This window comes from Chrysochloris asiatica, unplaced genomic scaffold, assembly GCF_000296735.1.
Source record: "Chrysochloris asiatica unplaced genomic scaffold, ChrAsi1.0 scaffold00304, whole genome shotgun sequence".
Classification (NCBI taxonomy): domain Eukaryota; kingdom Metazoa; phylum Chordata; class Mammalia; order Afrosoricida; family Chrysochloridae; genus Chrysochloris; species Chrysochloris asiatica.
The window spans coordinates 1499233-1526157 of record NW_006408822.1 but is presented as its reverse complement, the minus strand read 5'-3'; the positions used below and the strand labels follow the sequence as shown (position 1 = coordinate 1526157).

Sequence of the window (26925 nt, the reverse complement as noted above, 5' to 3'; positions counted from 1 at the left end):
AGTAGTAAGTAGCTATTTTGTAACTTGTTTGAACAGCAGCCAGCCTTAAAAAGAATTCTTCGTTTAAGGATTAGAATGATAAATACAGATTTCCTCCACTTTCCAAAAGTAGAGTGTTCCTGTGAAACTTTCATAAACTGAGATGGCATAAACAGAAGAGACAATTATTAATAATTTATATGGGAAAACTTTTTGAGCCTTCCCAGACCCCCTCAAAAATAGTCTACCAAATTGTACCCAGAAAACCTAAAATCACACAAACGTAGTGTTCACCTCTACAGACCAAAACTGTGCTGGATTGATGCTGAGAAGCTGCTGAGTGTGGTTCTCAGGGTAGGGGCTTGGTGGTGCCACTATGCTGATTGGGGTACATGCTGTCTAGTGAAGGGCTGACTGGAAAACACTGCCAGTTTTGCTTCCCCTATTTATTTAAAATAAATAAATAAAAGCAAAAATCCTTTTTTGATTTCTTTCTTTTAAGTGAAAATAGGCACTGATGTAGGTATTTGCAAATGTAAAGTGTCATTGATCAAACTTTCTCAGAGTGGAGGATACCTGTAGTAGTCTAGCTTGGGCTATTTTTAGTGTCTCAACAGAAACTGCTAGATCTTAGAAAAGAAGAACTTGTTGATTGTATTAATGTACATGTAATCACTTAAAAGTAAAGATTCATTGTAATGAAAAAAAAAAAAAACTCCAGGGAAGAGAGCTGTCACTAAAGCCAACTGAAGAACACAGTTACAGACAGCAGTGATCAGTTAGGAGAAGTAATCCAGCTCCTGTAGATGTGGGGCATTACCTCCCTTCACCTGCCATCTGTCTCCAAATCCTAGATCACTCCCCTCTGATGCAACAAATCAGATTCTCTGATAATTTTTTCTTTTGGGTTGAATTCATTCAAGAAACATGGATTGTGAATTAGAATTCCATGTTCCTTTCAGGGTAGATGAGTAACACAACCTGAGTTACAGTTTACTAGAAATGCTTTACTACAACAAATGGACAACAAAGTATGTAGAAAAAAAGCAACCATTCTTACATTACTTAAACAAAGCCTTCTAATTTTCCATTCCATTTGGTTACAAAATGTGGAAAAACTCATCTAGTTAGTTACTACTGACACCTTCACCCTCATACAGAGTATAAGTAGTCAGAAAACTCCTGAAATGCTCTCAGACGTAGTTGAAGTAGTGATTTGGGGTAGCAAACTTTGTCTTCTGCAGTCAGTTGAGGAGGGGACACTGGCATAGTGTTCATCCACTGACCTGTCCACACAGCTCTTCTCCCAAGCCTGTTCTCTGGTGCAAGAGGAGGTATTACTTTTAAAGCACCTTACCTTCTCCAGCCCACAAAATACTCCTCCCTCCAAAATCGCTGTTCTCTGGTGTTTAACAAAGTGTGTCTTTCCCTAAAATTCTTGCAGATCTTCCTTGCACACACAGAGCTTCTACCGTGTGTTCTCTGATTGTGAAGAGTAACTTACAGTTAAAGTCTTGGCTACTCACTTCAAAAAGAATAGTTCTCATCTGAGCACATCTTCTGATTCTGATAAGTCTGACTTCAGACTAAATCTTGCCCATACTCACTACAAACATAGGGCTTCTCCTGAATGAGTGTGTTGATGTCTAATGAGGCTTTGCTTACAGCTAAAGCCTCACCCACACTCCTTGCACATGTGTGGCTTCTCCCCTGAGTATGTCCCCAAGTGGAAGAGGAGGCCTGACTTTTGACTAAAGTCTCAGCCACATTCCAGACACACAAAAGGTTTCTCAATTGCGTGTGTGTTCTGGTGTGTAGTAAGAGATGACTTGTGGTTAAAGCCTTGTCCACACTCACTGCAAACATAAGACTTCTCATCTGAGTGTATTTTCAGGTGTCTGATGAGATTTGATTTCTGGTTAAAGCCAGGTCTACAGTCCTTGCACACATATGGCCTCTACCCTGTGTTCTCTGGTGCATCAGAAGGCGTGACTTACAGTTAAAGCCTCAGCCACACTCACTGTAAACATAAGACTTCTTATCTCTGTGTGTCTTCTGATGTCTGACCTCTGTCTAAAACCTCGTGTACATTCTACACACACATAAGGTTTCTCATCTGAGTATGTCCTCTGGTGTCTGATGAAATCTGACCTGTAGTTAAAGCCTTGTCCATACTACTTGCACACAGGTAGCATCTTCCCTGAAGTGATTTCTGGTTAAAGCCTCTCGAACATTCCTTGAACCCATAAGGTTTCTCACCTAAGTGTGTCTTCTGGTGTATAAGGAGGCTTGGTTCCTGGCGAAAGCCTCAGCCACACTCCAGGCATACATAAGGTTTCTCACCTGAATGTGTGTTCTGGTGTCTAATAAGAGTTGACTTGTGGCTGAAGCCTCGCCCACACTCTTCACACACATATGGCTTCTCTCCTGAGTGTGTCCTCTGATGTATAAGGAGATGTGATTTCCAATTAAAGCCTCGTCCACACTCCTTGCACACATATGGCTTTTCCCCTGAGTGTGTCCTCTGGTGTTTAAGGAGACTTGATTCTTCAGTAAAACCTCGTCTACACTCTAGACACATGTAAAGTTTCTCACCTGAGTGTGTCTGCTGGTGTCTGACAAGAGTTGATTTCTGGCTAAAGCCTCGTCCACACTCTTTGCACACATGTGGCTTCACCCTAGAATGTGTCTTCTGGTGATAAAGAAGACCGGACTTCTGGGTAAAGCCTCGGCCACACTCACTGCAAACATAAGGCCTCTCCCCGGTGTGTGTTCTTTGGTGCATAAGGAGGGCAGATTTCTGGGTAAAGCATCGGCCACACTCCAAACACATGTAAGGATTCTCGTCTGAGTGTGTGCTCTGGTGTCTCTTGAGAGTTGACTTGTGACTAAAGCTTCGCCCACACTCTTCACATATATATGGCTTCACCCCAGAGTGTGTCCTTTCGTGTATAAGGAGACGTGATTTCCGGTTAAAGCCCCGCCCACACTCCTTGCACAAATATGGTTTCTCCCCTGAGTGTATCCTCTGATGCATAAGGAGGCTTGATTCCTGGCTAAAGCCATGTCCACACTCCAGGTACAAGGAAGGTGTCTTACCTAAGTGTGTCTTCCAGCGCCTGATGAGATTTAATTTTTCATTAAAGTCTCGCCTACACTCCAGGCACCCATAGGGCCTCTCCTTTGAGTGTGTCCCCTGGTGCATAAGGAGATTTGATTCCTGGATAAAACCTTGGCCACACACACTGCAAACATGAGGCTTCTCACCTGAGCGTGTCCTCTGGTGTCTGATGAAATCTGACTTGTGGCTAAAGCCTCGCCTACACTCACTACAAACATAGGGCTTCTCCCGGAAGAGGGACCTCTGGTTTGTGAAGAAGTTTGGTTTCAGCCCACAGTCTGATCTATCCTCTCCATAGCTGACTGCTCCAAATCCTGAGGTTGGTAATTCCTCAGAGTTCCCCCTTGGGGCTGAGCTGGGCTCTAGTCCTCCCACTGTGCTGCCTCCTCTAGGGCTTGCTGACTGACTTTGGGCAGGGCTGGAGAGTGTCCCCCAGGGCTCTCTGCCCCCTGTGCTCCCACACGAGGGTTTGGAGACATCTTCTGTCTCTTGACCTTCTGTGTTTTCACTCCAGCAGCTTGGCTCCCAATCCTGCTGCTCCGGCTGCTTCTGATGCCCTGGGCTGGAATCCCCTGGCTGGAAGTGGTTGTCTGCACAGAAGCCTGGGAAGATTTGAAGCATGTGCTGGCTGAGGAATTGCTGACAGGGGAACGCCAGAAGGCAGGAGGAACTGGGGTAGATTTCTGGCTTCGATTCTGCTGAAAAGAGAAAGTTTTCTGTTAGAGTAGCCATAGTGGGGTTGCCTGAGTTGTTCTGGCTTGCAATAGTGCCTGGGTGGCCCAATTAAATGTTCAACAACTAGCCAAAAGGTTGATAGATCAGAACATAGCCTTTATGATCTGCTTTCTAAAGATCACAGTTCTGAAACCCCTATGGGATCACAATGATTCAGAATTGACTTGACAACTAACAACTATCTTATGGCCACACTTGTACTTGATAATATATACAACACAAATTGTTTTCTACTAATAATTTTGGTTTTCTTATTTTCTTTCCAGGGTTCTCTGTGTGTGTGGTTTATTTTTTCCCTTTCAACTTTTTATTGTGAATTGAGTGAAGGTTTACAGAGCAGATTATCAGTTTTACATTCAACAAATCATATACTCTGCTTCATTACATGATTCAAATCCCTTCCACATACCAATAGTTGTCAGTATTTTTCTCTATTCACTCTAACTACTGCATTCCTTCCTGTGTCTTCCGCTACCTTCATCTTTCCTCTACTAGCCTCCCTCTTGTACAATGCCTGCCCTACTGTTAACATGTCTATACTCTAGCCCATGAATAATTTTTCCTCTCCCACCCCCTGTAACCATCATAGATTGTTTCTTTTATCAAGAAAACATTTTTTTAACTTTTTACAAAATTGGCCTCAAACAATGTTTGTCCTTTTGTCATTGACTAATTTCACTCAGCATAATGCCCACCAGGTTCAACCATGTTGTGAGGTGTTTCACAGATTCATCACTATTCTTCAACATTTTGTAGTATTCCATTGTGTGTATGTACCAAAGTTTGTTTAACCATTCTTCTGTAGATGGGCATTTAGGCTGACTCCATCTTTTTGAGATGTCTCTTATAGACAGCATATTGAAGGATCCTGCTTTTTATCCATTCTGTTCATTATGTCTCTTGACTGGTACATTCAGTCCCTTTACATACAGTATAATTATCAGGAGGTATGAATTGATTGCTGTTGTTTTTCTTTGTGGTGTGTGTGTGTGTGTGGTGCAGTGCTGCTGGATTCTTTGTTCCATATAATTTTCTAGGCTGAGTACCTTTTGTTTGAGGATTTTCTTTCATTTTCATTTCTGTTGGGTCGTTGCTAAGTGTCATGATGCTGGTGGTGGTTGTGTGCCATGGAGTCGGTTCTGACTCATAGTGACCCTGTATAGGGTTCAAACTGACCTTGCAGTCCAGCATCACACCAGGACTCCAATATTTACTAAAACTTTCTGATTTCCCCCTTTTTAAAAATTTTGATGTGCGAGTGTGTTATTTTTCATTGTGGTTGCCTTGTAATTTATACATTTTTTCCTGGCTTAAAACAGTCTGTTTTATCTTGAAATCTACTTAATCTTTCTTGCTATTTGGATGTTCTGTATCTATACTAGTCCCTCTTTTTGCTTTGTAGTTGATTTCATTATACATTCACTTCTCCCCCTCCCCCCCGTCCTTGGCAATAACTAATAAACTTTGGCCTCTATAAATTTCTTTCCTTACTTTTCTATGTAAGTGTACTCATACAATATTTTTCATTTAAGACGGACTTATTTCACTCAGTATAATGTCTTCAACCTCTATCCCTATGGCTCTATAGGATAAGCACTGGACTGAAATTACAAGGTTGGCAGTTCCAAGCCCACTAGCCACTCTGCAGGAGAAAGATGAGGCTTTCTGCTCCCACAAAAATTTATAGCCTTAGAAACCCTGTACATACAGGGTGACTATGAGTCATAACCAACTCAACAGCACTTAATAATAACAACATGAAGATTTCATTTCTCTTACTGACTGAGTAGTATTTCATTATATGTATTTCATTATATGTATAAAGCTCCATTATCTTTCAACTCCCTTTTCCACAAACTTTTTGAAGTCCCCTAGTGTATGTGCATTAGATTATTGTCAATTTTTTAGGAACAAATACTGATGCAATGAATAATCTTGTAAAAATGTATTTCATATGATGGTGGCTGTGTGCCATGGAGTCGGTTCCAACTCATAGCAACCTTGTACAGGGCTTCCGAGGCTGTAAATCTTTATGGGAGCAGAACGCCTCATCTTTCTCCCACGGAACAGCTGGTAGTTTCAAACTGTTGACCTTGCGGTTCGCAACCCAGTTTGTAACCACTAAGCTACCAGAGCTCTTCATTATATGTATATACTACATCCTATTTATCTGTTTATCAATTGATGGGCATTTACATTTCTTGCAACATTTTACATACCAATACTACCAAAAAATGCAACTGCTAGGTCATATGGTAGTTCTATTTTTTGAGAAGCCAACATACTACTTTGCAGAATGGCTGTACCATTTTGCATTTTAACCAGTAAATAGATAAGGGTTGCAGTTTCCCTATATCTTTATGCACATTTGTTTTGTTTGCTTTTTTATCTCAGCCATCCTAATTGGAGTGGTATCTCACTGTGGTTTTGACTTGTGTATCTCTAAAAGCTAATGATATTGAGCATATTTTCATGTGTTTGGTGGCCATCTGAATATCTTCTGGTAAAGAAAGTTGGAGGCTGGAGGTTGGAAGCATGTCTGACTTCTACCTCATAGGAATCCCGTCTTGGGTTGATGTTGAATTTGATTTTTGTTACCCCTTGTGAAGTCAGAGAAGGTCAGATGCTGCCTCTATGCTCTTTTTATAATGCATCTATTGTTTTTTACCAGTGCCAGGTTGTTTTGATAACTGTTGCTGTATGGTGGTGGTAGTTATGTGCTGTGGAGTCGGTTCCGACTCATAGCGACCCTGTACAGGGTTTCTGAGGCTGTAAATCTTTACAGGAGCAGAAAGCCTCATCTTTCTCCCGCAGAACAATGGGTTGTTTTAAACTGCTGTCCCTAAGGTTAGCAGCCTGATTCGTAACCACTATGCTACCAGAGCTCCTTGTATAGTATGTTTAAAAATTGGGGCGTTTGAGTCCTCCTTTTGCTCTTTTTCAATACTGCTTTAGCTAGTCAGGGGCCTGTTGCCATTCTATATAAAGTTGAGGATTGGTTAATCCATTTCTGTAAGGAAGGCTATTAGATTAGAATTATTGAATTATAGGTTGCTTTAGGTAGTATTGACAGCTTATCAATAATAAGTCTTGCAATAATTTTTATCATAAAAGTCCTTCACATCCCTGGTTAAATTTATTTCTAGGTGTCTTATTCTCTTAGATGCTATTATAAATTGAATTGTTTCCCTAATTTCTCATTCAGACTTATCATTGCAGGTGTATAAAATACCCACCTGATTTTTGGTTTGTTGAGTAATACCCTGAAACTCTGCAAACTTCCTCTATTAACTCTAGAAGTTAGATTTGTAATTTTCTTCTCTCTCTTTTTAATATTCTATGGATTTGTGTTTTTTTTCACAAGCTAGAAATCATGCCACATCAGTTCAGAGGTCTCGTCCCTATTGATTTTTATAGCTTTGTAGAAATCTACTGGGAACATGTAACATAATGTCCTCAACCAATTGACTACATGAGGGTGCTCCAAAAAGTTCCTGGAAAACTCCATTATCTTTCAACTCCCTTTTCCACAGACTTGTTGAAGTTCCCGAGTATATGAGCATTAGATTACTGTCAATTTCTTAGGAACAAATATTGATGCAATGAATAATCTTGTAAAAATGTATTTCATATTGTTGAAGGTTGATCTTTAAGGTAAATTCCTCTAAGTAATAGGATTGCCAAGTCCAAGCACGTGTATGTATCTAATTGTCAAGCTTTTCTCCATAATGGTCACAACATTTTGCGTTGCCATCTGTTATATATAACAATGCAGTCCTGGTATGGTGCTGTGTGTTAATGCGCTGGACTGTGAGGTTAGTTTGAACTGCAAGGTCAGCGGGTCAAGCTCACCAGCCACTCCTTGGAAACCCTATACAGGTCGTTATGAGTTGATCCAACTCGATGGCATGCAACAACAGCATTTCCTGCAACCTGGCCAAAGTGTTTTCAAAACCTTTATAAATACTGCTAACATAAGAGGTGAGAATGGTATATATCTAAGTGAACTTTAATGTGCATTCATCACATTAAAAGTTAAACATCTTTTCATACACTTAAGAGCCAGTGCTATATCTTACTTTTTTTGTAACTTTTTATTGTGAACTGAGTAAAGATTTACAGTTCAAGAAATCATACACATCTCAAAGATCTCAATGATTGCAATCCCTTCCATACAACAACAGTTATCCCACCACTTCTTCCTGTTGTTCTATTTACATTCCATCCATCTTCTCATTCCTTCTTAACCCTGCCCTTGTTGTTGTTGTTAGGTGCCATTGAGTCAGTGCTGACTCACAGAAACCCTATGCACAACAGAATGAAATACCACCCAGTACCGTGTCAACCTCACAACTGTTGTTACATTTGTGCCCATCATTGCAGCAACTGTGCCAGTCCATCTCACTGGGAATCTTTCTCTTTTTCTCCAACCCTCCAATATATCAAACATGACGTCCTTCTCCAGAGACTGGTCTTTCCTGATAACATGTCTGAAGTATGAGCGACAAAGTCTGGCCATCTTGGCTTCCAGGGAGCATTCTGACTGTACTTCTTTCAACAACCCAAAGTACTTTTAATATTCTCCTCCAACACCATAGCTCAAATGCATCAATTCTTCTACAGTCTTCCTTAATAACTGTCCAACTTTCCCATGCATATGAGGTTATTGAAAATACCATGGCTTGGGTCAGGTGCACCTTTGTCTTCAAACTGACATCTTTGCTCTTCAACACTTTAAAGAGGTCTTGTGCAACAGATTTGCATAATGTAATACGTCACTTGATTTCTTAACTGTTGCTTCCAAGAGTGTTAATGGTTGATCTGAACAAAATGAAGTCTTTGACAACTTCAATCTTTTCTCTATATATCTTGAAGTTATTTATTGGACCTGTCGTAAGGATTTTTGTTTTCTTTACACTGGGGTACAACCCATACCAAAGACTGGTCTTTGATCTTCATCATTAAGTATTTTAAGTCCTCTTCACTTTCAGCAAGCAAAGTTGTATAATTTGCATATGGCAGGTTGTTAATGAGTCTTCCTCCTATCCTGATGCCACATTTTTCTTCATATAATCCAGTTTCTCCTATTATTTGCCAAGCATACAGATTGAATAAGTATGGTGAAAGAATATAACCCTGGTGCACACCTTTGCTAATGTTAAACTATTCAGTGTTCCCTTATTCTGTTCTAACAATTGCCTCTTGGTCTATGTACAGGTTCCTCAAGAGCATAATTAAGTGTTCTTGCAGGAATACTCATTCTCTGCAATGCTATCCATAGCTTTCATGATCCACACAACTGAAAGCCGTTGTGTAGTCAATAAAGCACAAGTAAACATCTTTCTGGTATTCTCTGCTTTCAGCCAAGATCCATCTGATGTCAGCAATGATATTCCTTGCTCCACATCCTCTTCTGAATTCGCTTGAACTTCTGGAAGTTGACTTTGTCCTTAGGAAAATGTTATCCTTTTGATTATGAATAATTGACAATTCCATGGGGAGCATACCTTATTAGTGTTGTTGTCCCCACTAAATACCTATCTATGGATTGGCTGAAAATTGGGTCACAAGGGTGAGTTCCTTTCCAGACCTGAAGGGTGGTAAAGAGCCATAGTCTCAGGTTCCTCCAGTCTCTTTCTGACCAGCAAATCTGGTCTTTTTTTTTTTTTTTTAATAAGTTACATCTTACTTTTTGACCTGTCCATGCATTTTTCCTATTTTTTTTCTATTTGGTATTTGGCTTCCCTCACACTTCCTTGAATTAAAATTTTCTTTCTACATCAGGAAAAATAACTCTTTATATCAGGTATATGTGGCAACTATTTCTTTTGTCTTTTAACTTTGCTTCTAGCATTCAATTCGTCAATCTTTTTTTGTAATGCATCTGAATTTGGAGCTAAATTTAGAAAGTCTTTTTCTATGTCCAGGTTACAGAGAAATGTATCCAGTAAACCTGTGGTTTAATTTTTTTTTTTTTTTTTTTTTTTTTTAGAGATATGATCATTTAGAATTTTTCTGGTATATGGTATGAGGTTCAGCATTATATTTTTCTAAATGGATAAATAGTTGCTCAACATCATTTATTAAAATGGCCTCATTTACTCAGTTGGTGTGAGATACTGCCTTTGTTGCTCTTGTTAGGTGCCATCAAGTCGGTTCCAACTCATTGTGACCTGATGCACAACAGAACGAAATACTGCTGAGTCCTGAGCCATCCTCATTAATTGTTGTTAAGTTTGAGCCCATCGTTGCTGCCACAGTACCAATACATCTCATTGGGTATCTTCTTTTTCACTGATCATCCACTTAACCAAGCATGATGTCCCTCCTAACAACATGTTCCAAGTAAGAGACACTACCCTGATCATATGCTAAAATTACATATGTACTTGTGTTGACTTGTTGATTTCCTTTTCTCAAACTTCCCAGTTTTTAAACGTATTTATTGTACAACTACAGTTATCAAAACAGCCTGGTACTGGTATAACAGTAGACACATTATAAAAAGGGCATGGAGGCGGTATCTGACCTCCTCTGACTTCACAAGACAGGATAAAAATCAAACTCAACATCAGCCCAAGGCGGGATTCCTATGAGGCAGAAGTCAGACATGCTTCCATCCTCCAGCCTTCTTTATCAGTTCTGACACCAATCAGCCCTCCCACAGGACTCTGTCTCTCTGCTGGGTTTGATCATCCATTACAAGGCCACATAGTACTCACAGAGGCTTACTAGGGAAATTAACAGGTTACAATTCAGGATAAATAATTCTCAGGATATAGTTCTTCCAGTAAGGAGTGCCTCCCCTCAACCATACCCACAAGCAGACCTCTTTCTGGTTCTCTGCCTCTCAGTCATATGGCCCTTTGACTTCTGCTCTGCTCAAGCAATGTTACAGTTTCTTCAATGCTGCCAATAGATACCTAAACAGCAGGCCACTCCATCATAAGCCTCAGCCAAAGGTGCTTGACTCTAGCTAGTTTCCACTCCAATGGTGTATCAGGGTATTCACACCACTACCACACTCTTTGAATTCCAAAAGCTTCATAGCACACTAGTACTGCATTTTGACTTTTTCCTGAATATTCTTTTCCAAATGGACTTTATAAAAGAGCTAGTTACTATTTTTTTTTCTGAATTATAATTGTGTTCAATTTATAACTAAATTCAGGAATAACTGATAACTTGATTCTAATCTACAAAAATATTTTTAAGACAAGAGAAATTTTAACATAGATTTGGCATTAAACACTATTAAATCATCATCATTACCTTCATTGGAAGTCGTAGTTATGTAAGCATTCATCTTTAATTTGTAAAGAAATGTAAGTAATATAGTTGGTACTTAATGAGGGATGTTGGGGCATTGACCCCCTGCACAGTGAAAAGCTGCATACAACTTTTGACTCCCCCAAAACTTAACTACTAATAGCCTACTGCTGACCAAAAGCCTTACCAATAACAGAAACCGTTAATTAATAAATATTTTATATATTATATGTATTAAGTAGTGTCTTACTATACCAAAGCAAACTACAGAAAAGAAAATGTTATTAAGAAAAGCATAAGAAAGAGAAAATACATTTAAATTACTGTATTTATTGATACCATCAGTTTACATCATCTGTTTACATGATGAATCGTGTTCAAGTGGAGAAGGCTGAGGAAGAGGCGGAAAAGGAGAGATTTGTCTTCCAGTCTCAGGGGTAGCAGAGACAGAAGAGGCAGAGGAGATGGAAGGTGTTGAGACAGAAGAGGTAGGAACACGCGGTGTAACTTTACAGAGAAATACCATAAGTTCTGTATGACATTTTTTCCATTTCCCTAAAAATGTTTCTAGATAATCCTTCTTCCACCAGTTGTTTTAGACTAAGTACACCCTCGGAAACCCTGTACAGGGTCGCTATGAGTCGGTTCCGACTCCACGGCACATAACAACAACAACAACAACAACCCATATTATACAAGGGTCCAATACATTTGTTGGGAAAGACCTACACATAAGTGGACCTGTACAGTTCAAACCTGTACTGTTCAAGGGTCACCTGTATATTTAAGGAGTAAACAGCATATTACGGATTCATTGTGATGCTTTAGCACAAGACAGAGAAAGAAAAGGATGACGTGGGTAATACACTTACAACTGGTCAGTCGACCTTAAAACTTATTGCCATCAGGTCAATTCCAACTCATAGAGACCTAATAAGATGGAATAGAACTTTCCCTACAAGGTTTCTTTCTAGAAGCAGGCTGCCACATTTTTCTATTTCAACAACAACACATATTGTCATTGTTGTTAGGTGCCATTGAGTCAGTACTAACTTAGTGAGGTTGTGAGATTGGTGCAGAACCTCACAATTGTTGCTACACTGGAGCCCATTGCTACTGCCACTGTGTCAATCCATCTCTTTGGAGGTCTTCCTCTTTTTCGCTAACTCTCCACTTTACCAAGCATGATGTCCTTCTCCATACTGGTCCCTCCTGATAACCATGTCTGAAGTATAAGAGATAAAGTCTGGCCATCCTGGCTTCTAAGGAGCATTCTGGCTGTACTTCTTTCAACACAGATTTGTTTGTTCTTTTGGCAGTCCATGGTAATATTTTAAGATTTAATATTTTCCTCCAACACCATAACTCAAATGCATTAATTCTTCTAAAGTCTTTTTTATTCATTGTCCAACTGTCACATGCATATGAGGCTACTGAAAATACCATGACTTGGGTCAGGTGCACCTTAGTCCTCAAACTGACATCTTTGCTTTTCAACACTTTAAAGAGGTCTTGTGCAGCAGATTTGCATAATGCAGTATGTCGTTGGATTTCTTGACTACTGTTCCCATGAGTGTTGATGGTTGATCTGAGCAAAATGAAGTCTTTGACAACTTCAATCTGTTTTCCACTTACCATGGTGTTATTTATTGATCCAATGGTGAGGATTTTTGTTTTCTTTACATTGAAATGTAACCCATACTGAAGACTGTGGTTTTTGATCTTCATCAGTAAGTATTTTAAGTCCTCTTCACTTTCAGCAAGCAAGGTTGTATCAACTGCATAGCACGGGTTGTTAATAAGTCTTCCTCCAACCTGATGCCACATTTTTCTTCATATAACCCAGCTTCTCTAGTTATATGCCTAGCTTACAGATTGAATAAGTATGGTGAAAGATTATAACCCAGGTGCACACCTTTCCTAGTTTCAAAATTTCATTCAGTGTTCCCTTGTTCTGTTTGAACAATTGCCTCTTGATCTATGTACAAGGTTCCTTGTGAGCACAATTAAGTGTTCTGAAATACTCCTTCTCCACAATGTTGTCCACAGCTTGTCAACCACACAATCAAAAGCCTTTGCTTAGTCAATAAAGCATAGATAAACATCTTTCTGGTATTCTCTGTTTTTAGCCAAGATCCATCTGATGTTAGCAATGATATCTCTCATTCCATGTCCTCTTCTGAATCCAGCTTGAACCTCTGGAAGTTCCCTAACAATGTACTGTTGCAGCCATGTTTGAAATATCTTTACCAAAATTTTATTTGTGTGTGATATTAATGATATTGTCCCATGATTTCTGCATTCCATTGGGTCACCTCTCTTTGGAATGGGCACAAATATGGATCTCTTCCAATCAGTTGGCCAGGTGGCTGTCTTCCAAATTTTTTGGCAAAGATTAGTGAGTGCTTCCAGTGCTGCATCAGTTTGTTGACAAATTTCCATTTGTATTCCAACAATTTCCAGAGCTTTGTTCTTTGCTGATGCCATCAATGTAACTTGGACTTTCTCCTTCAGTCTCAGCAGCTCTTGATCATATGGGATATACAGTGGGTTTGAACCATTGACCCTTCAGTTAACAGTCAAGTGGTAACCATCGTGCCACCAGGGTTCCTAGGTCTACCTTGATCTCCATTAAACCAAAAACCCCACACCAATTGCCATCTAACTCATGGCAATCCCATGTGTGTCAGAGTAGAACTGTGCTCCATAGAGTTTTCAAAAGCATATTTTTCAGAAATATATCACCAGGCATTGTTCCCAAAGCACTTCTGGATGGACTCAAACCTCCAACCTTAAGGTTAACAGCAGAGAGCATATTAAACAGTCTGTATCACCCAGGTACTGAATCCCATCCCTTTTTTTAAAGATTCAGCTCAAACTTTCCATCTTGTGGTAAACTGTACTGTGGTAAACATGTTTGCTGTCCCATTCCATTGAGCCCACTCCTACAGAGGAACTCTTACCCACCACAATGACATTAGACATTGCTGTGTGATTTGCTTTGATCAGTGAAAGTTAGTAGAATTTAGTGCCGTTTTCAAATAAGTTTTAAGAGATATAGTGTGGTTCCATCATGGCTCTGTTTTCTCCTCTGTTTTTAGAATCCCCTTACCCAGGCAGAGGCGGCTCCTTTTGCCTGAATCCCAATACCAATCAGCTGAGTTGCATCTGAACTGCAGCTACAAGACAATGTGACAATGTGAGAAATGGTCACTTTTTTTTGTATACGCCATTAAATTATTAAGCCTAAAATGACTTAAATACCTCTTCTATGAAGTCTTTAAAGGTTATTTCAGGTAAACTTAGGGCCCATGTATTTCTCACAATGCACTTGAAGAAAGGCTATAACATGAATCTATGAAGAAATACAGAAAAAGAGAGTGAGTTAGAAGGAAAAATAGTATGACCTCAAATTCTGTTAAGTTTGAGAATCACATTTTGATATTTTGTAAGCAATTAGAAATACAGGTGAGACAGTGAGAGAAAATGAATTCACATAACATGTGACCATCAAAATCATTAAAGTTCACAAGTTGTTGAAGGATGTGAATATAGACACAGAAAGAGTAAGGAATTTGTGCCCACATAATGCGCACACACGTGGTGCATAAAAAAGGGCGTCTGCAAAACTCATATAATGCACATGTTATTTGCATTAAATGTGGTATATAACACTAAATCCTATGGACTATCATACTCTGAAAGAAGAGAAAGAAATACGAGAAAAACCAAAAGAGAGAAATAAGAGATTACAGAACTCAGAAGAAAACTGTGGTGGCAAGCAAAAGAAAAGAAAACATTTAAAGAAATGCAATGGATCCAAGAATCTAGGCTTTCAACACCAAAGTGAATTTAAATCTGGTAATGTCAGTATTTTCCTCTGAACTAGTTAAATGTATTAACACAGAGAAAGATAATACTCTGAGTAGAGAAAAAGAAAAATTAAATCTAATTAGACTGATTAGTTATGGCAACATAAAAACTCACAAGACTAGATTAAAATGGATAATTCTATACAGATAGTCCTTGACTTATAAAGTTCTGTTTCAATACATCCATCATAAGTTAGTTCTGATGTTAAGTCGAATACTGTTTGTTTAGGGGTATTTTTTTTTTTTAGTTTTAATAATAACTGTTATATTATTATTATAAGTTTTTATTGTGAATTGAGTGATAGTTTATAAAGGAGAATATTGGTTATACACTCATCATGTAAACACTCTTGGACGTGTACATTTATTGCAATAAATTGTCCTCTCAGCACTGCTTTTGCCGTGTCCCAGAGATTTTAGTATGTTGTGTTTTCATTCTCATTTGTTTCTAGGAACTTTGTGAGCTCATGTTTAATTTCTTCTACTACCCAGTCACTTTTCAGCAGAGTGTGATTCAGTTTCCATGTATTCAGCTTATTTCCTTGATCTTCCTATTGTTGATTTCTAGGTTTTTTAAAAAATGTTTTATTGTGAATTATGTGATAGTTTACATGAGAGAACACTAGTTTTACATTCATTCTATCATACATCATTTCATTGCCATGGTTACAATCCCCTTCATGCATCATCAACCAACCAAAGGGTATACCCTGCAAACTGTAAATCTTTATGGGAGCAGAAAGCCTCGTCTTTCTCCTGCAGAATGGCTGGTAGTTTAGAACTGGTAACCTTGAGGTTAGCAGCCCAATTCATAACTACTACACTACCAGAACTCCTCATAGTACATATCACTGATAATGAAATGTACTATAGAGAGAGAGAGACAGCCATAAGCACAGTTTGAATACTTTCATTCTTGAATATGAACATAAGTCAAGAACCATCTGCATTGGCTTGCAGAATGTGCCCTTTTGTTGTTTAAATTATTATATAGTCCTGATTGTTTTTGTGTACATCTCCCTACCCACCCCACCCCCCCACCTCCCAAAAATAAAAACAGAGGGAATGGGAGCAAATACTGTTGAATGATGATACAAGGAGGAGATTGTAATAATTGCCATGAAACGATGGTTTAAAGCCGATGTTCTCCCATTGTAAAAGATCACTCAGTTCACAACAAAAAAATTTTAAAAAGAGTGAGTGGTGCATCTGAGAGCTGTTGAGCACAGGCACTGAGCATCCCAGGGCCATGTCAGATCTCTGACATAGTCTCACTTGATCTGTGCAATCACCTTCTGACTGCATTTCACAAACTTGGCAGATCATGGGAACCACTATGAGTAAGTCATTTCCATTCCACCTTTCCTGGGGTAGATGTTGAATCTCTGAGAGATTCAGTAACTGCTTGAAGCAACAGAGAGCAATGATGAGGCCAATGTGGAAGGTATATTTGCTGACTACTTATCATATGCTCAGGATTTATAGTCAAAGTCATGATTTAGACATTGACTCCAAGTCTAGCTCATTCATGATCTAACTTCTTGCTACTGCATCATACATCTTCCCAGACAAAACCTGAGAACATATCCAGGGACGATCTGAATATTTTCTTCAGGACTGTTGAGATCAGAGAAAACCAAGACAGAGTGGGGATGGAACAGGCATTTGATTGTTGTTGTTAAGTGCCACTGAGTCAGTCCATACTCATAGAGACCCTGTATAGGGTTTCTGAGGAGTGGCTGGTGGGTTTGAACTGCTGGCTTTGTGGTTCCAACTGACCTTTGCTTCCAAATATTAAAAAGTTGTTGTCACTTTGCAGGACAATTATACTTATTCTACATAGTTTATTTTTAATACTTTCCACTTTACTGGGGGATGTATTTTGTAGGAGCCCCACATTTCACCAATGAGTGGAAGTCACACCCATGACAGACAACATAGGGAGAATTAATGGAAGAATGAGACAAGTGATATTGTTGTTGAGGATTTCCCAGAAACAGAGGTGTTCAAGTTGGATGGCCTCTGACTGGGATGGTTTAGGACCTAATGTATCTAGTCAGGGAAGTGAGAAATAGCTCTTGGGGTAATCCATCCTCAGGACTAAGGGGGATCTTGGGGGTAGCAGGCTAGCATAACAAAAGGAGCTCAGGGGAGAGGAAGTGACTAGTTTGACCAGCTAGAAATTTTAATATAAGAATACACCCATCAAGGAAATAGGGAAGTTCATGGGGAGGAGGGAAATTAACTTTAAAGGAGAATGCTACCAGCAAGGACTAGTAGATGATGTTTGGGGTAGATTGTAAACTCCATTGTTGTTGTTGTTATGTGCCATCGAGTCGGTTCCGACCCATAGCGACCCTGTATAGGGTTTCCGAGGGTGTAAATCTTTACGGGAGTAGAAAGCCTCATCTTTCTCCTGCGGAGCACCTGGTAGTTTCGAACCGCTGACCTTAAGGTTCGCAGCCCGATTCGTAACCACTACGCTACCAGAGCTCCTTGTAAACTCCATAGTACCCAGTAAAAGGGGAACTGGAGGAGGAACTTTTTCAAGACAGGGGAATTAAACTGTAAGCCAGCCATGCCTTGAGTCTGCCCGTGTCTGCGAGTCTGATAACTAATTTTGCAAAATCAAATAAACAGGCCTCTCAATAGTAATAATGAACCACCTGCATTAAAGGTGATGGAACCAGTTCATGATAGGGCTAGTTCAAACCTGGTAATAATATGTCAAAGAAAACAAAATGGAACAAAATATATCTGCATCACGGAAATAGTTATGTTATTCAAAGGAAACTCCTACCTGGAACTGATATGTGTGTCCAAAAGTGTGCTTTTGCTCTACATGGCTTCTCTAGAAATATAGGAGTATCTAGAAACGTAATATTCAATATGGTAACCACTCACCATATACGTTTACCAAGGACTTGCAACATGGCTAGTCTGAACTAAGATATAATTGTTCTAAGTGTTCAAAACACTAGGTTTTAAAAACTTCATACAAAGAAAAAACAGTAAAATACCTAAGGAATATGCTTTACATTGACTACACACTGAAATAAGGAGCACTGGTAGCATAGTTGGGATGGTCAGCTGTTCAAATCTACCAGCTGACCTCGGGAGAAAGATGAGGCTTTCTACTCCTGTAAAGACTTACAACCTTGGAAACCCTATATAGGGTCACAATGAGTCAAAACTAACTCAGTGGCACACAATCACTACCACCACCACACATCGAATAATAATAATGTGATATAATGGGGTAAATAAAATGCATTATTAAAATTATTAAAATTAATCTCACTTGTTTAGCTTTACTTTTTTTTTCAACATAGCTATTTGTTATTGTTAAGTGCTGTTGAGTCAGTTCCGACTCATAGCAACCCTGTATAGGGTTTTCAATGAGTGACTGGTGAGTTTGAACCAGTGTCCTTGAGATTCAAAATGACCTTATGGTTGAGTGCTTAACCTACAGTGCCACACCATGTATGACCTATGTGGCTCACAATATGATTTTACTGAGTAATGCTGACCTAGAACACAAAACGAAAAACGATGACCCAGAGACCAAATCCAGTCCTTTGCCCAGTTTTACATAGCATGAAACCTAAGATTATTTTTTATATGGTTAGGGGAAAAGTCACAACAATAATGTCTCTAAATAAAATTTTATTGGAACACAGCCATGGCCATTTGTGTACTTATTGTTGGTAACGGCTTTTGCATTAGAACAACAGAACTGAGAGTTATGACAGAGTCCATATAGCTGCAAAACCTAAATACTTACCATCTGGCCCTTTACACAGAAAGCTGACCAACATCTGATCTAAATAACGGACTAATTGGTGACAAAAAAGAGGCTTCACAAGTTTGTGGAAAAATGAGATTAAAAGTTAATAGAATTTTTCCACAAACTTTTTGAATCCTTTCATATGTATCCATCCAATTTAAAAATCATTGTAAATATTTCCAATGAATAAAAAAAAAGAAAATTAAGGTTTGTGAAATCTAAAACCCATTTTTTAAAGTGGCATTTAATTTTCATTTTGTTGCAGAAGGCATCTCTCACTCTTCTCCCCTTTACAAACTGTGCCCAACGTAACATTGGCCACCTCACATTTCCTCACACTTGACAGACACATCCCTTCCTTAAGGCCTTGGGACCAAGGGTAATTCCCTGCATCTGAAATGCCCTTACCCTAGCTACCCAGAGTTCTAACTAGAACCCTACATCCGTGGTCCAATGTTACCTCCTCAATTATTTTAAACACCCAGTTTCAAAACCTAGCCAGCCACAGTTGCATCCAATACCCCCTTTCCTGCTCTATTTTATGCTAGCTTTTCACTTAAAGGCATGTCACCTTTGACATATGTACTGAAGTCTCTGTATATAAAATTTACTGCGTGATATCCATGGCCTTACACTCAGAAGGTAAGCCTAATGTGGACAGTGAGTTCTGTTACATTTACCAATGTGTTCTGAGTGTCTAGAACACATAGCAAAAGCAAAACCAAAACAAAACAGAAAGCATACCCATTACCATCAGCTTAATTCCAGCTCAGAGCCATCCCCAACTAGTACAAAGTAGAACCGTTCTATAGTAATTTATATCTCATTTTATTTTTTTTAATTTGGTCCACATGGTTTTATTGGCTATAATCTTTACCAAAACAGATCACTGAGACTTTCTTTGGCAGTGTCATTGGGTGGGTTTGGACCACCAACCTTTATGTTAGTATTTAAGAACAAACTGTTCAGACAATCAAGGAACCTTTCATACAGTTTAAAAATAAAAAAAAAAGATTAAAACCCACTGACATATGGATCTTTCATTTTAGAGACAATGAAACTGAGAAACAGAGAAAGGAACTGGTTTACCAAAGATTACAGATATGATTTAGTAGAATTACAAACAAACTCAGGTCTCTTAAAATAGAGGCATTTAAGCATGTTTTACTGTAACCTCTTGGAACCGACTCCACGGCACATAACCACCACCACCACCATAGTAAGAATTCTACTTTACGTATCTATTACATTTCACTAATCTAAGTTGTTACTTATTTTAAGGCACACCATTATTTTATGTACACCAAAATTTAAAATATTGCTGTCTTGTTTGCCATAGGGAGTGTGGTGATCACACAGTTAGTTAGTGGTTCGAGCACACCAGCCACCCTTAGGGACAAAGATGAGACTTTCTGCTTCTGTAATGATTTACAGCCTCGGAAACTATACTGGGTTGCATGAGTCTGAACCCACTGATGGCACTTAACAACATGCTATAGCACAATACTAAGTTGCTGTTGTTGTCAAGTCCCATCAAGTTGGCTCTGACCCATAGCGTCCCTGTGTAGGGTTTCCGAGGAGCAGCAGGTGAGCTTGAACCGCTGAACTTACAGTTCAAATGGCTTTTCATTCTGGTACATTAGCCCACATCTCAATTTTCAAGATGCTAAAGGGTGAAAAAAAAAAAAAATGCAGCTTAAAAATTTTTTCAGAAAAAAACAAACCCCACTGACATCAAGTTGATTCTTACTCACAATGACGCAGAGCACAGAGTAGAATTGCTCCACTGGGTTTTCAAGGTTATAAAACTTTATGAAAGCAGAGTGTCACATCTTTCTCCCACAAAACAGCTTTTAAATTCAAATTGCTGAACTTTCAATTAGCAGACAAGTGCTCTACCAATGGACCACCAGGGCTCCTCTGGCACACAGTAGGTAGTAGACAATTATCTACTGAATTAATGAAGGAAAAGAAAGCACATTCTCACCCAGTGAGAACAGATTCCTGTAAATCTCCAGCATCACTTCTCTGTAGAGGCTCTTCTGCTCAGAACTCAGTCTCTTCCATTCTGCCTCCGTGAAGACCACAGTCACGTCCTCAAATGTAACCGGCTCCTAGAATAAGCAGTGAATTGATATGCATTGGAAATCTCCATCCATTTTCACAATGAGAGGAGTTTCACGGGTGTGAAAGGGCGTGGATCTGAAGAAGCTTCTCTAATTCTCTGCAGAGAACACAGCTCTCTAGATCAAGTCCTTCTGGCCGTGAGTGGACCCCTGGCTTTGTGATCACATCTGTGGGGAGCCCAGGTGAAGCACAGAACACAGCCTGACCCCTACGCATGCAGGACTTCACTGCAGAAACCATTTGTGACTGAATTTGAAAGCATAAAGCAGTGTTCCAGAGAGTGACTGTGAGAACTCATAAAGGAGGATTTCAGAGATGGGAGAGTATAGGGGGGCTAGAAAGAAACAGAAGGCATCATGGAGGTGGGGCTTGTGATAGACACAGGGATGGTGAAGATTTAGAGGAGAAGATGGAAGGCAAGTTCAACTACAGAGAAAAATGGGAGTAAACAGATGGGGTCTGGAATGAGCATTTCTGAAGAGCTCAGGTGACTAAATGGGACCTGTAACATCACTCTTGGTTTCCCTACTTTAATAACTTTTCCCAATGAAATCTTTTTTTAATAATCATCGTGCATGAGGGGTATACAGGAAAAATGCTAAAACTGATAAACATCCTGGTCCCCTGTGAGACTTTCATATGAGAATATGAGTCCAGGGACCAGTCTAGTACTTTATTGGCACTTAAAAAAAAATGTTTTTTAAATAACACACACAAGTAAGCACGTGGACTCCCTTATTATGTAACCTGTTGTTATGTAACTGGCATGCTGCCACCTTTGTTCTATCTATAAAAACAATCCCTTATCTCCTCTAGGTAGCAAAAACCTGAGCATGTTCTGCACTCCCACTTTCTGAGAGCTACCTCTTTACTAAGTGTACCCCAATTCACTTATTTGCCCTGAAGCTTTCAGGAGCATATATTTTGGTCTTTCAGCTTTGAGTGGCTTTTATCACTCAATCCAGAGATTTTCCCATAATATAGGAGCTTCAAAAAATGCATTAACTTTTCATTCCATTTTTCCATTAAATTTTTGAAGCCCCTGCATAAAAAAGCACCTTACCTAAGCAAAACAATTGGCAAGAAAATGGCAGTCATCTTCCAGAAGAAGGACACTTGACAAATAACCTAATGTTTAAAAACAGAAATGCTTTAACCTGTTGCCTTTAAATTCATTCCAACTCAGAGTGACACTAGACCAGAGTAGAAATGCCCTGAGGGTTTCCAAACCTTTACATCTTTCTCTCCTAAAGCAGCTGGTGCCCCCTGACATTTCCTTTAGCAGCCCAGTGCTTCATCACTGAATAATCAGAGCTCCTACAAACACTCCTTTGAGGTATAATTCAAAATTCATTTACTTGTAATTCACCCACTTAACAAACAGGAAGTCTTCACTTTACTCAGTTTCGATATACACCAATTTCAGTTACCATATCAAATAATTCCAGTTCTCCAACAAAATACTTCCAATGTTCACAGGTACATTAACTGTGAGTAATTGCAGGAAGTGCAAATTTTTCTGCTAGTTCTTTAGTTCACAGATTACAGTACACATAGAAGCACATCAAGATCAGTAATGTATCACATGACTTCTTTCAAAGTTCACATAAGCTCAGGGAAGGAAGGGGCGGATCCAATCAATCAAGACATAAGAAAGCCAACCAAAGCTCTGAACACAGAAGAGCCATGTGCTTCCTGGAGGAAAGTGAATCCCCTTTTGGGACATGGAAGCTCCACACTACGATCTCTCCCAGACCTTGCCCCATCTCTTTATTCACATTCTTTCATTGTTATAATAAAGCTGTCATCACAAACATAGCACTTTTTGTGAGTTCTGTAAGTCATTCCTGTAAATTATCAAAGCCAAAAGATTAGTAAGAAATAAGAAATCAGAAGTAAGGATGTCCAACAGGGACTCCCAAACTTACAACTGGCATCCTGAAGGGAGACAGAAAACCCTTGAATTTTCAGCCAGCAAGTCAGATGTAGGAGTCCTGCCTTGGCATAGTAGGTAAATGCACTGAACTACGGTGGTTCAAGCTCACCAGTCACTCCTTGGAAACCCTATACAGGGTCACTATGGGTCAGAACCAACTCAATGGCACTTAACAACAACAGGTCAGATGCAAAGGTATTGTGTGGATAATAAATTTGTAGCTAGGATCTGCCTTTTTGGCAGTCTAAAGAATAGTATCTTTGTAATTTGTGAGATCTGGCCTAGCTGTATGTGGCCAGGGTCAGAGAATGAGAGCTGTGTTAGGTAGCTGGTGTCAGAACTGAACAGAGAAGTGGAAAAGTGGATACTCTGGTACTTTATATTTGAGATCTTAAGATTTATGAACACAATATCTTATTCCTATAAATAAGACTGGCTATTAGAGAAGATTGTTGACGTTACATAATATGCCTGAGAATTTATTTTTACTATGTTCTCTATGTCTGTATATTTGAAAAGTGAAATAATTTAAAAATAAAAAGATGGCCAGTATACAAAATGGCGTCATCAGAAGATACTAAGTATATAGACGTAAAGTGAAATTTAATAGTATATTTAATATTTTTAATAATATCAATATTTCAAAATGTCCTAGATTCTTAATATTAATCTTAGACATATTTTCCAACAAGAAAACTAAAATGCAAAAATGAAGAAACAATTCTAAAATACCTAACTTGGTACCTGACATGAAAGTGTGAAATCCCTAACTGCTGATCAACTTCACCCCTCTCCAAGGTCAGAAAACATACACAGGGACTTCAAAAGTTCATAGAAAAATCCCATTATCTTTTAATTATATTCTTCGATGAACCTTCTGAAGTCCTCTCTTACAGTATGCCTATTGAGGAAAATGTGTCAGCTTTTCAGAAAAGTAAGTGTGGGAGAGTTGAATTACTTAATAATGGCTCTTTTAGCCATAGTTTTTGGAGTCCTGGTGTGGTGCTGCGGGTTAATGAGCTGGACTATAAGGTCGGTTTGAAGTGCAAGGTTGGCAGTTCAAGCTCATCAGCCACTCCTTGGAAACCCTATACAGGGTCGCTATGAGTCAGAAATCTACTCAAAGGCACTGCACAAGTGTAACATAGTTTTACACTCCCACCAAATGATTGGGTGGAAGCATGCAAATAGGTTGTGTGGGACTCTAACGCAGCGATTGGTCAGTTTTGTCATCTTACTGGGTATAAAGTGAGCCATCTCAGAAGTACGAACAGAGGATCTCATGACAATCATGCAAGAAAAGCCACAAGCATGGATCTTTGGACCCCAATTTTCTTGTGTAAGGAAGTAGTAGCAGAGGCAACAATACCAAGAGCAAGAGACAGAGCTGAGTGCCTTTAGGCAGGAGGTTGGCTTGCAGAATGGGGTGCCCTTTGGGCATTCATCAACACTGCTAAAGGAGCTTTGTAACATTTGTCCAAACAAGGCAGAGGCCAACAGGCCACATGGCTGAGAGGCCGAGTACCAGAGAGAGGTGTGTCTGTGAACATGGCAGAGAAGAGGCACTCCTGACCCAAAGGGACTGTATTCTGATCCTGAATTGTGTGTTGTTAACTTCCCTAATTAGCCTCAGAATCATGAGTATTATCTGAGTATCCTGTGGCCACTACAAGGGATTCTAGAACCCAGCAGAGAAGTAGAAGGCGCTGTGGCAGAATAGTTGGTGCCAGAATTGGTAAGGAAGGTCAGAGAGTGGAGGCACGCCTGACCTCTGCCTCATAGGAATCTGCTTTGGGCTGGTGATTGTCCTCTTTCCCCCTTATGAAGTCACAGGAGGTCAGATACTGCCTCCATGCCATTTTTGAACTAATTCTAACTTACCAGTATTGTAGACTTCCTTTTCTCCTCTTGCGGCCAGTCGGCATACTTAGAAAACAAATCTAAGGGAAAACAGAGAAGCTGTTAGAGACCAGACCTCCCATAATGCTCCCAGAGTAACTCTTCTAAGCCATGGGATGAAAGTAGCCAATTTACTCAGCCTTGGTCACTAACACATTCTAACTTGAACCTGGAGTCTTGGTCTCCTCTTCACCTCTCTAGACCCTCATCAACTCTTACCTTTTGCCTTATGGTTTTGAGTCCATTTCTTCATGATCTCCATATCTTCCCTGTTCTTTGAAGCCAAAATCTTTTCCCAGTCCTGCTCTCCACAGGCAGAAGGATCAGGCAGCATAATGGCTCCAGAGTCAGTCCAGTGACTGCCTTGATGCCACTGGCCAGTTGGGAGTTATTTCACCTCAAGAGGGATTTCTGAGCTGACTTCTGTTTCCATGAATCCAGGGCCTGTGGGATGAAGAATAAATTTGATGCTGCTGGATCATTCATTGTGTGCACTCACCCCAGGCCTCTTCAGCAGACATCCTGTCCTCTCAGACCCTCCTCAGTCCACAAGCACAGAGTCTTACTCTACTCAGGCTCACAGGACTTTCTACCTTTATTCATTTCTACAGTATAAGCTCTCAGGTCTGCTCCCTTGCCTGTCAAAATGTACTGAGCTTTTCTTTACCCCACACCTCAGATTTAATTAAGCTCCATGTTCCAGATCAGTTTCTGCTACCTAAGCAGGAAAGAAGTCAGAGTATAGCCTAATGCCTGTAGAGAAAGAGTCCCTAAAGTCTCCCTCCAGACCAATCAGGGCATGCAGTAGTCAGCTTCTGACTCCCCTTGCCCAAGGTTCCAGCTTTGTTCATTCCCTGTTTCTCTGTACAATGTAGAATTGGGAGTCTGAACCAAGTTGTTTAGGTCTCACAATAATTTCTGCAGATAACACTCCACCTTCCATTGCTGTGAGTGTATATCACATGACCTGATCAGTCAAAGTCCTCCACTCATGTGGTCCAGAAAAGGCAGGTATGTTAGGAGCTCTGCCACCTCTAGGAGTTCCTCAGGCACCCTGGCCAGGGCCATAGACCACGTGACCACAGTCCCACTGCTGCCTTGTTGCTGGTGTTGGCCGGCATCATGGTGACCTCCTGTGTGCAGGGTAGAACTGCTCCACAGGGTTTTCAAGGCTGTAACCTTTCAGAAGCGGAATGCAAGTCCTACCTTCAGAAGCGCATCTAGGTGGGTTCAAACTGCCAATCTTTCAGCTAGAGGTTAACCATTTGCACTGCCCAAGGATTCTTTACTTCTTGCCTAGTACCCCTTTAAGGCTAGCTGAGGTTCTCCTAAGATACTCACCCAACCCATTCCCTAACACCACAGGCAGAGCTGCTCATTCTCTCCTCCTTCTATCCAATCTAGACACGTCACCTTAATCAAACCACAATTTTACTACTTAGGGGACTGTTTTTACAAAAATGTGAGCTTCTTAAGTAGCCCTAGTTACACAGTGGGTTAAGTATTGTGTTGCTAACCAAAGAGTCATAAGTTCGAATCTACCAGCTGCTCCGTAGGAACAAAGTGTGCCAGTTAGTTTCTGTGAAGATTTACAACTTAGGGAACCCTATGGTGCAGTTCTACTCTGTCCTACAGGATCTCTATGAGCTGGAATGGACTGACTGTAGTGGGTGGGATGGATGAGCTTTTTGCAAGAAGAAATGCATCTCAGTTATTTTGCTAATCCTAGTAATTAGAATAAAAGAGGCCTTTATAGCAGATATATGCTAACAGCATGGTCAATCAGTGGTTCAAATGCAGCAGCGTTCAGCAGGATAAAGAAAAAGCTGTCTCTTCCCATAAAGATTTATAGTCTTAGAAACCCTACATGGCTTCCCTATGAGTTGGAATTATGAGATGGCAGTGAGTTTGTTGTTGGCTTCTTGATAAAAGGATTTTACTATCCTTTCCATGACACCAGGCCTAACCTTGTGACCTGCCTTGGGCAATGCATGTGAGTAAAGTGACTATGATTTCAAGCACTCCATGACTCCCTCATTTCTTCTGTCCCTTTTCCTCTGCTATGGGAACAGTAAATTTCCAAAAGGGATGTTCCTCTATTCTTGGCTCTGCTGTTAAAAGTCATGGTTTAGAGCCAAAACCAACTGACAAAGGGTAAGGAATAGGGTTGGGTAAAAGGTTAGATTGCTGTTTTGGGGGT

The 26925-nt window shown here is 39.8% G+C and overlaps 1 protein-coding gene across 1 annotated transcript; it reads right to left on the bottom strand.

The window, feature by feature from the left end:
* Positions 1-1738: 1738 nt before the first annotated feature.
* Positions 1739-25059, bottom strand: LOC102819715 (zinc finger protein 343-like). Its single transcript, XM_006874859.1, has 6 exons — positions 24945-25059; positions 24708-24766; positions 20751-20877; positions 3145-3798; positions 2323-3078; positions 1739-1857 (listed from the first exon to the last, which is right to left on the bottom strand). The coding sequence occupies exons 1-6, from the start codon at positions 25057-25059 to the stop codon at positions 1739-1741; spliced, it is 1830 nt and encodes a 609-aa protein (XP_006874921.1).
* Between the last annotated feature and the right edge of the window lie 1866 nt (positions 25060-26925).

Coding starts and splice junctions, on each gene's coding strand:
- LOC102819715 (XM_006874859.1), bottom strand. CDS start 25,059: ATGCTGCCTGATCCTTCTGCCTGTGGAGAGCAGGACTGGGAAAAGATT. Junction 24,767..24,944: donor TCAAAACCATAAGGCAAAAG/GTAAGAGTTGAT, acceptor GTTTTCCCTTAG/ATTTGTTTTCTAAGTATGCC. Junction 20,878..24,707: donor AAAGGAAGTCTACAATACTG/GTAAGTTAGAAT, acceptor TGCTTATTCTAG/GAGCCGGTTACATTTGAGGA.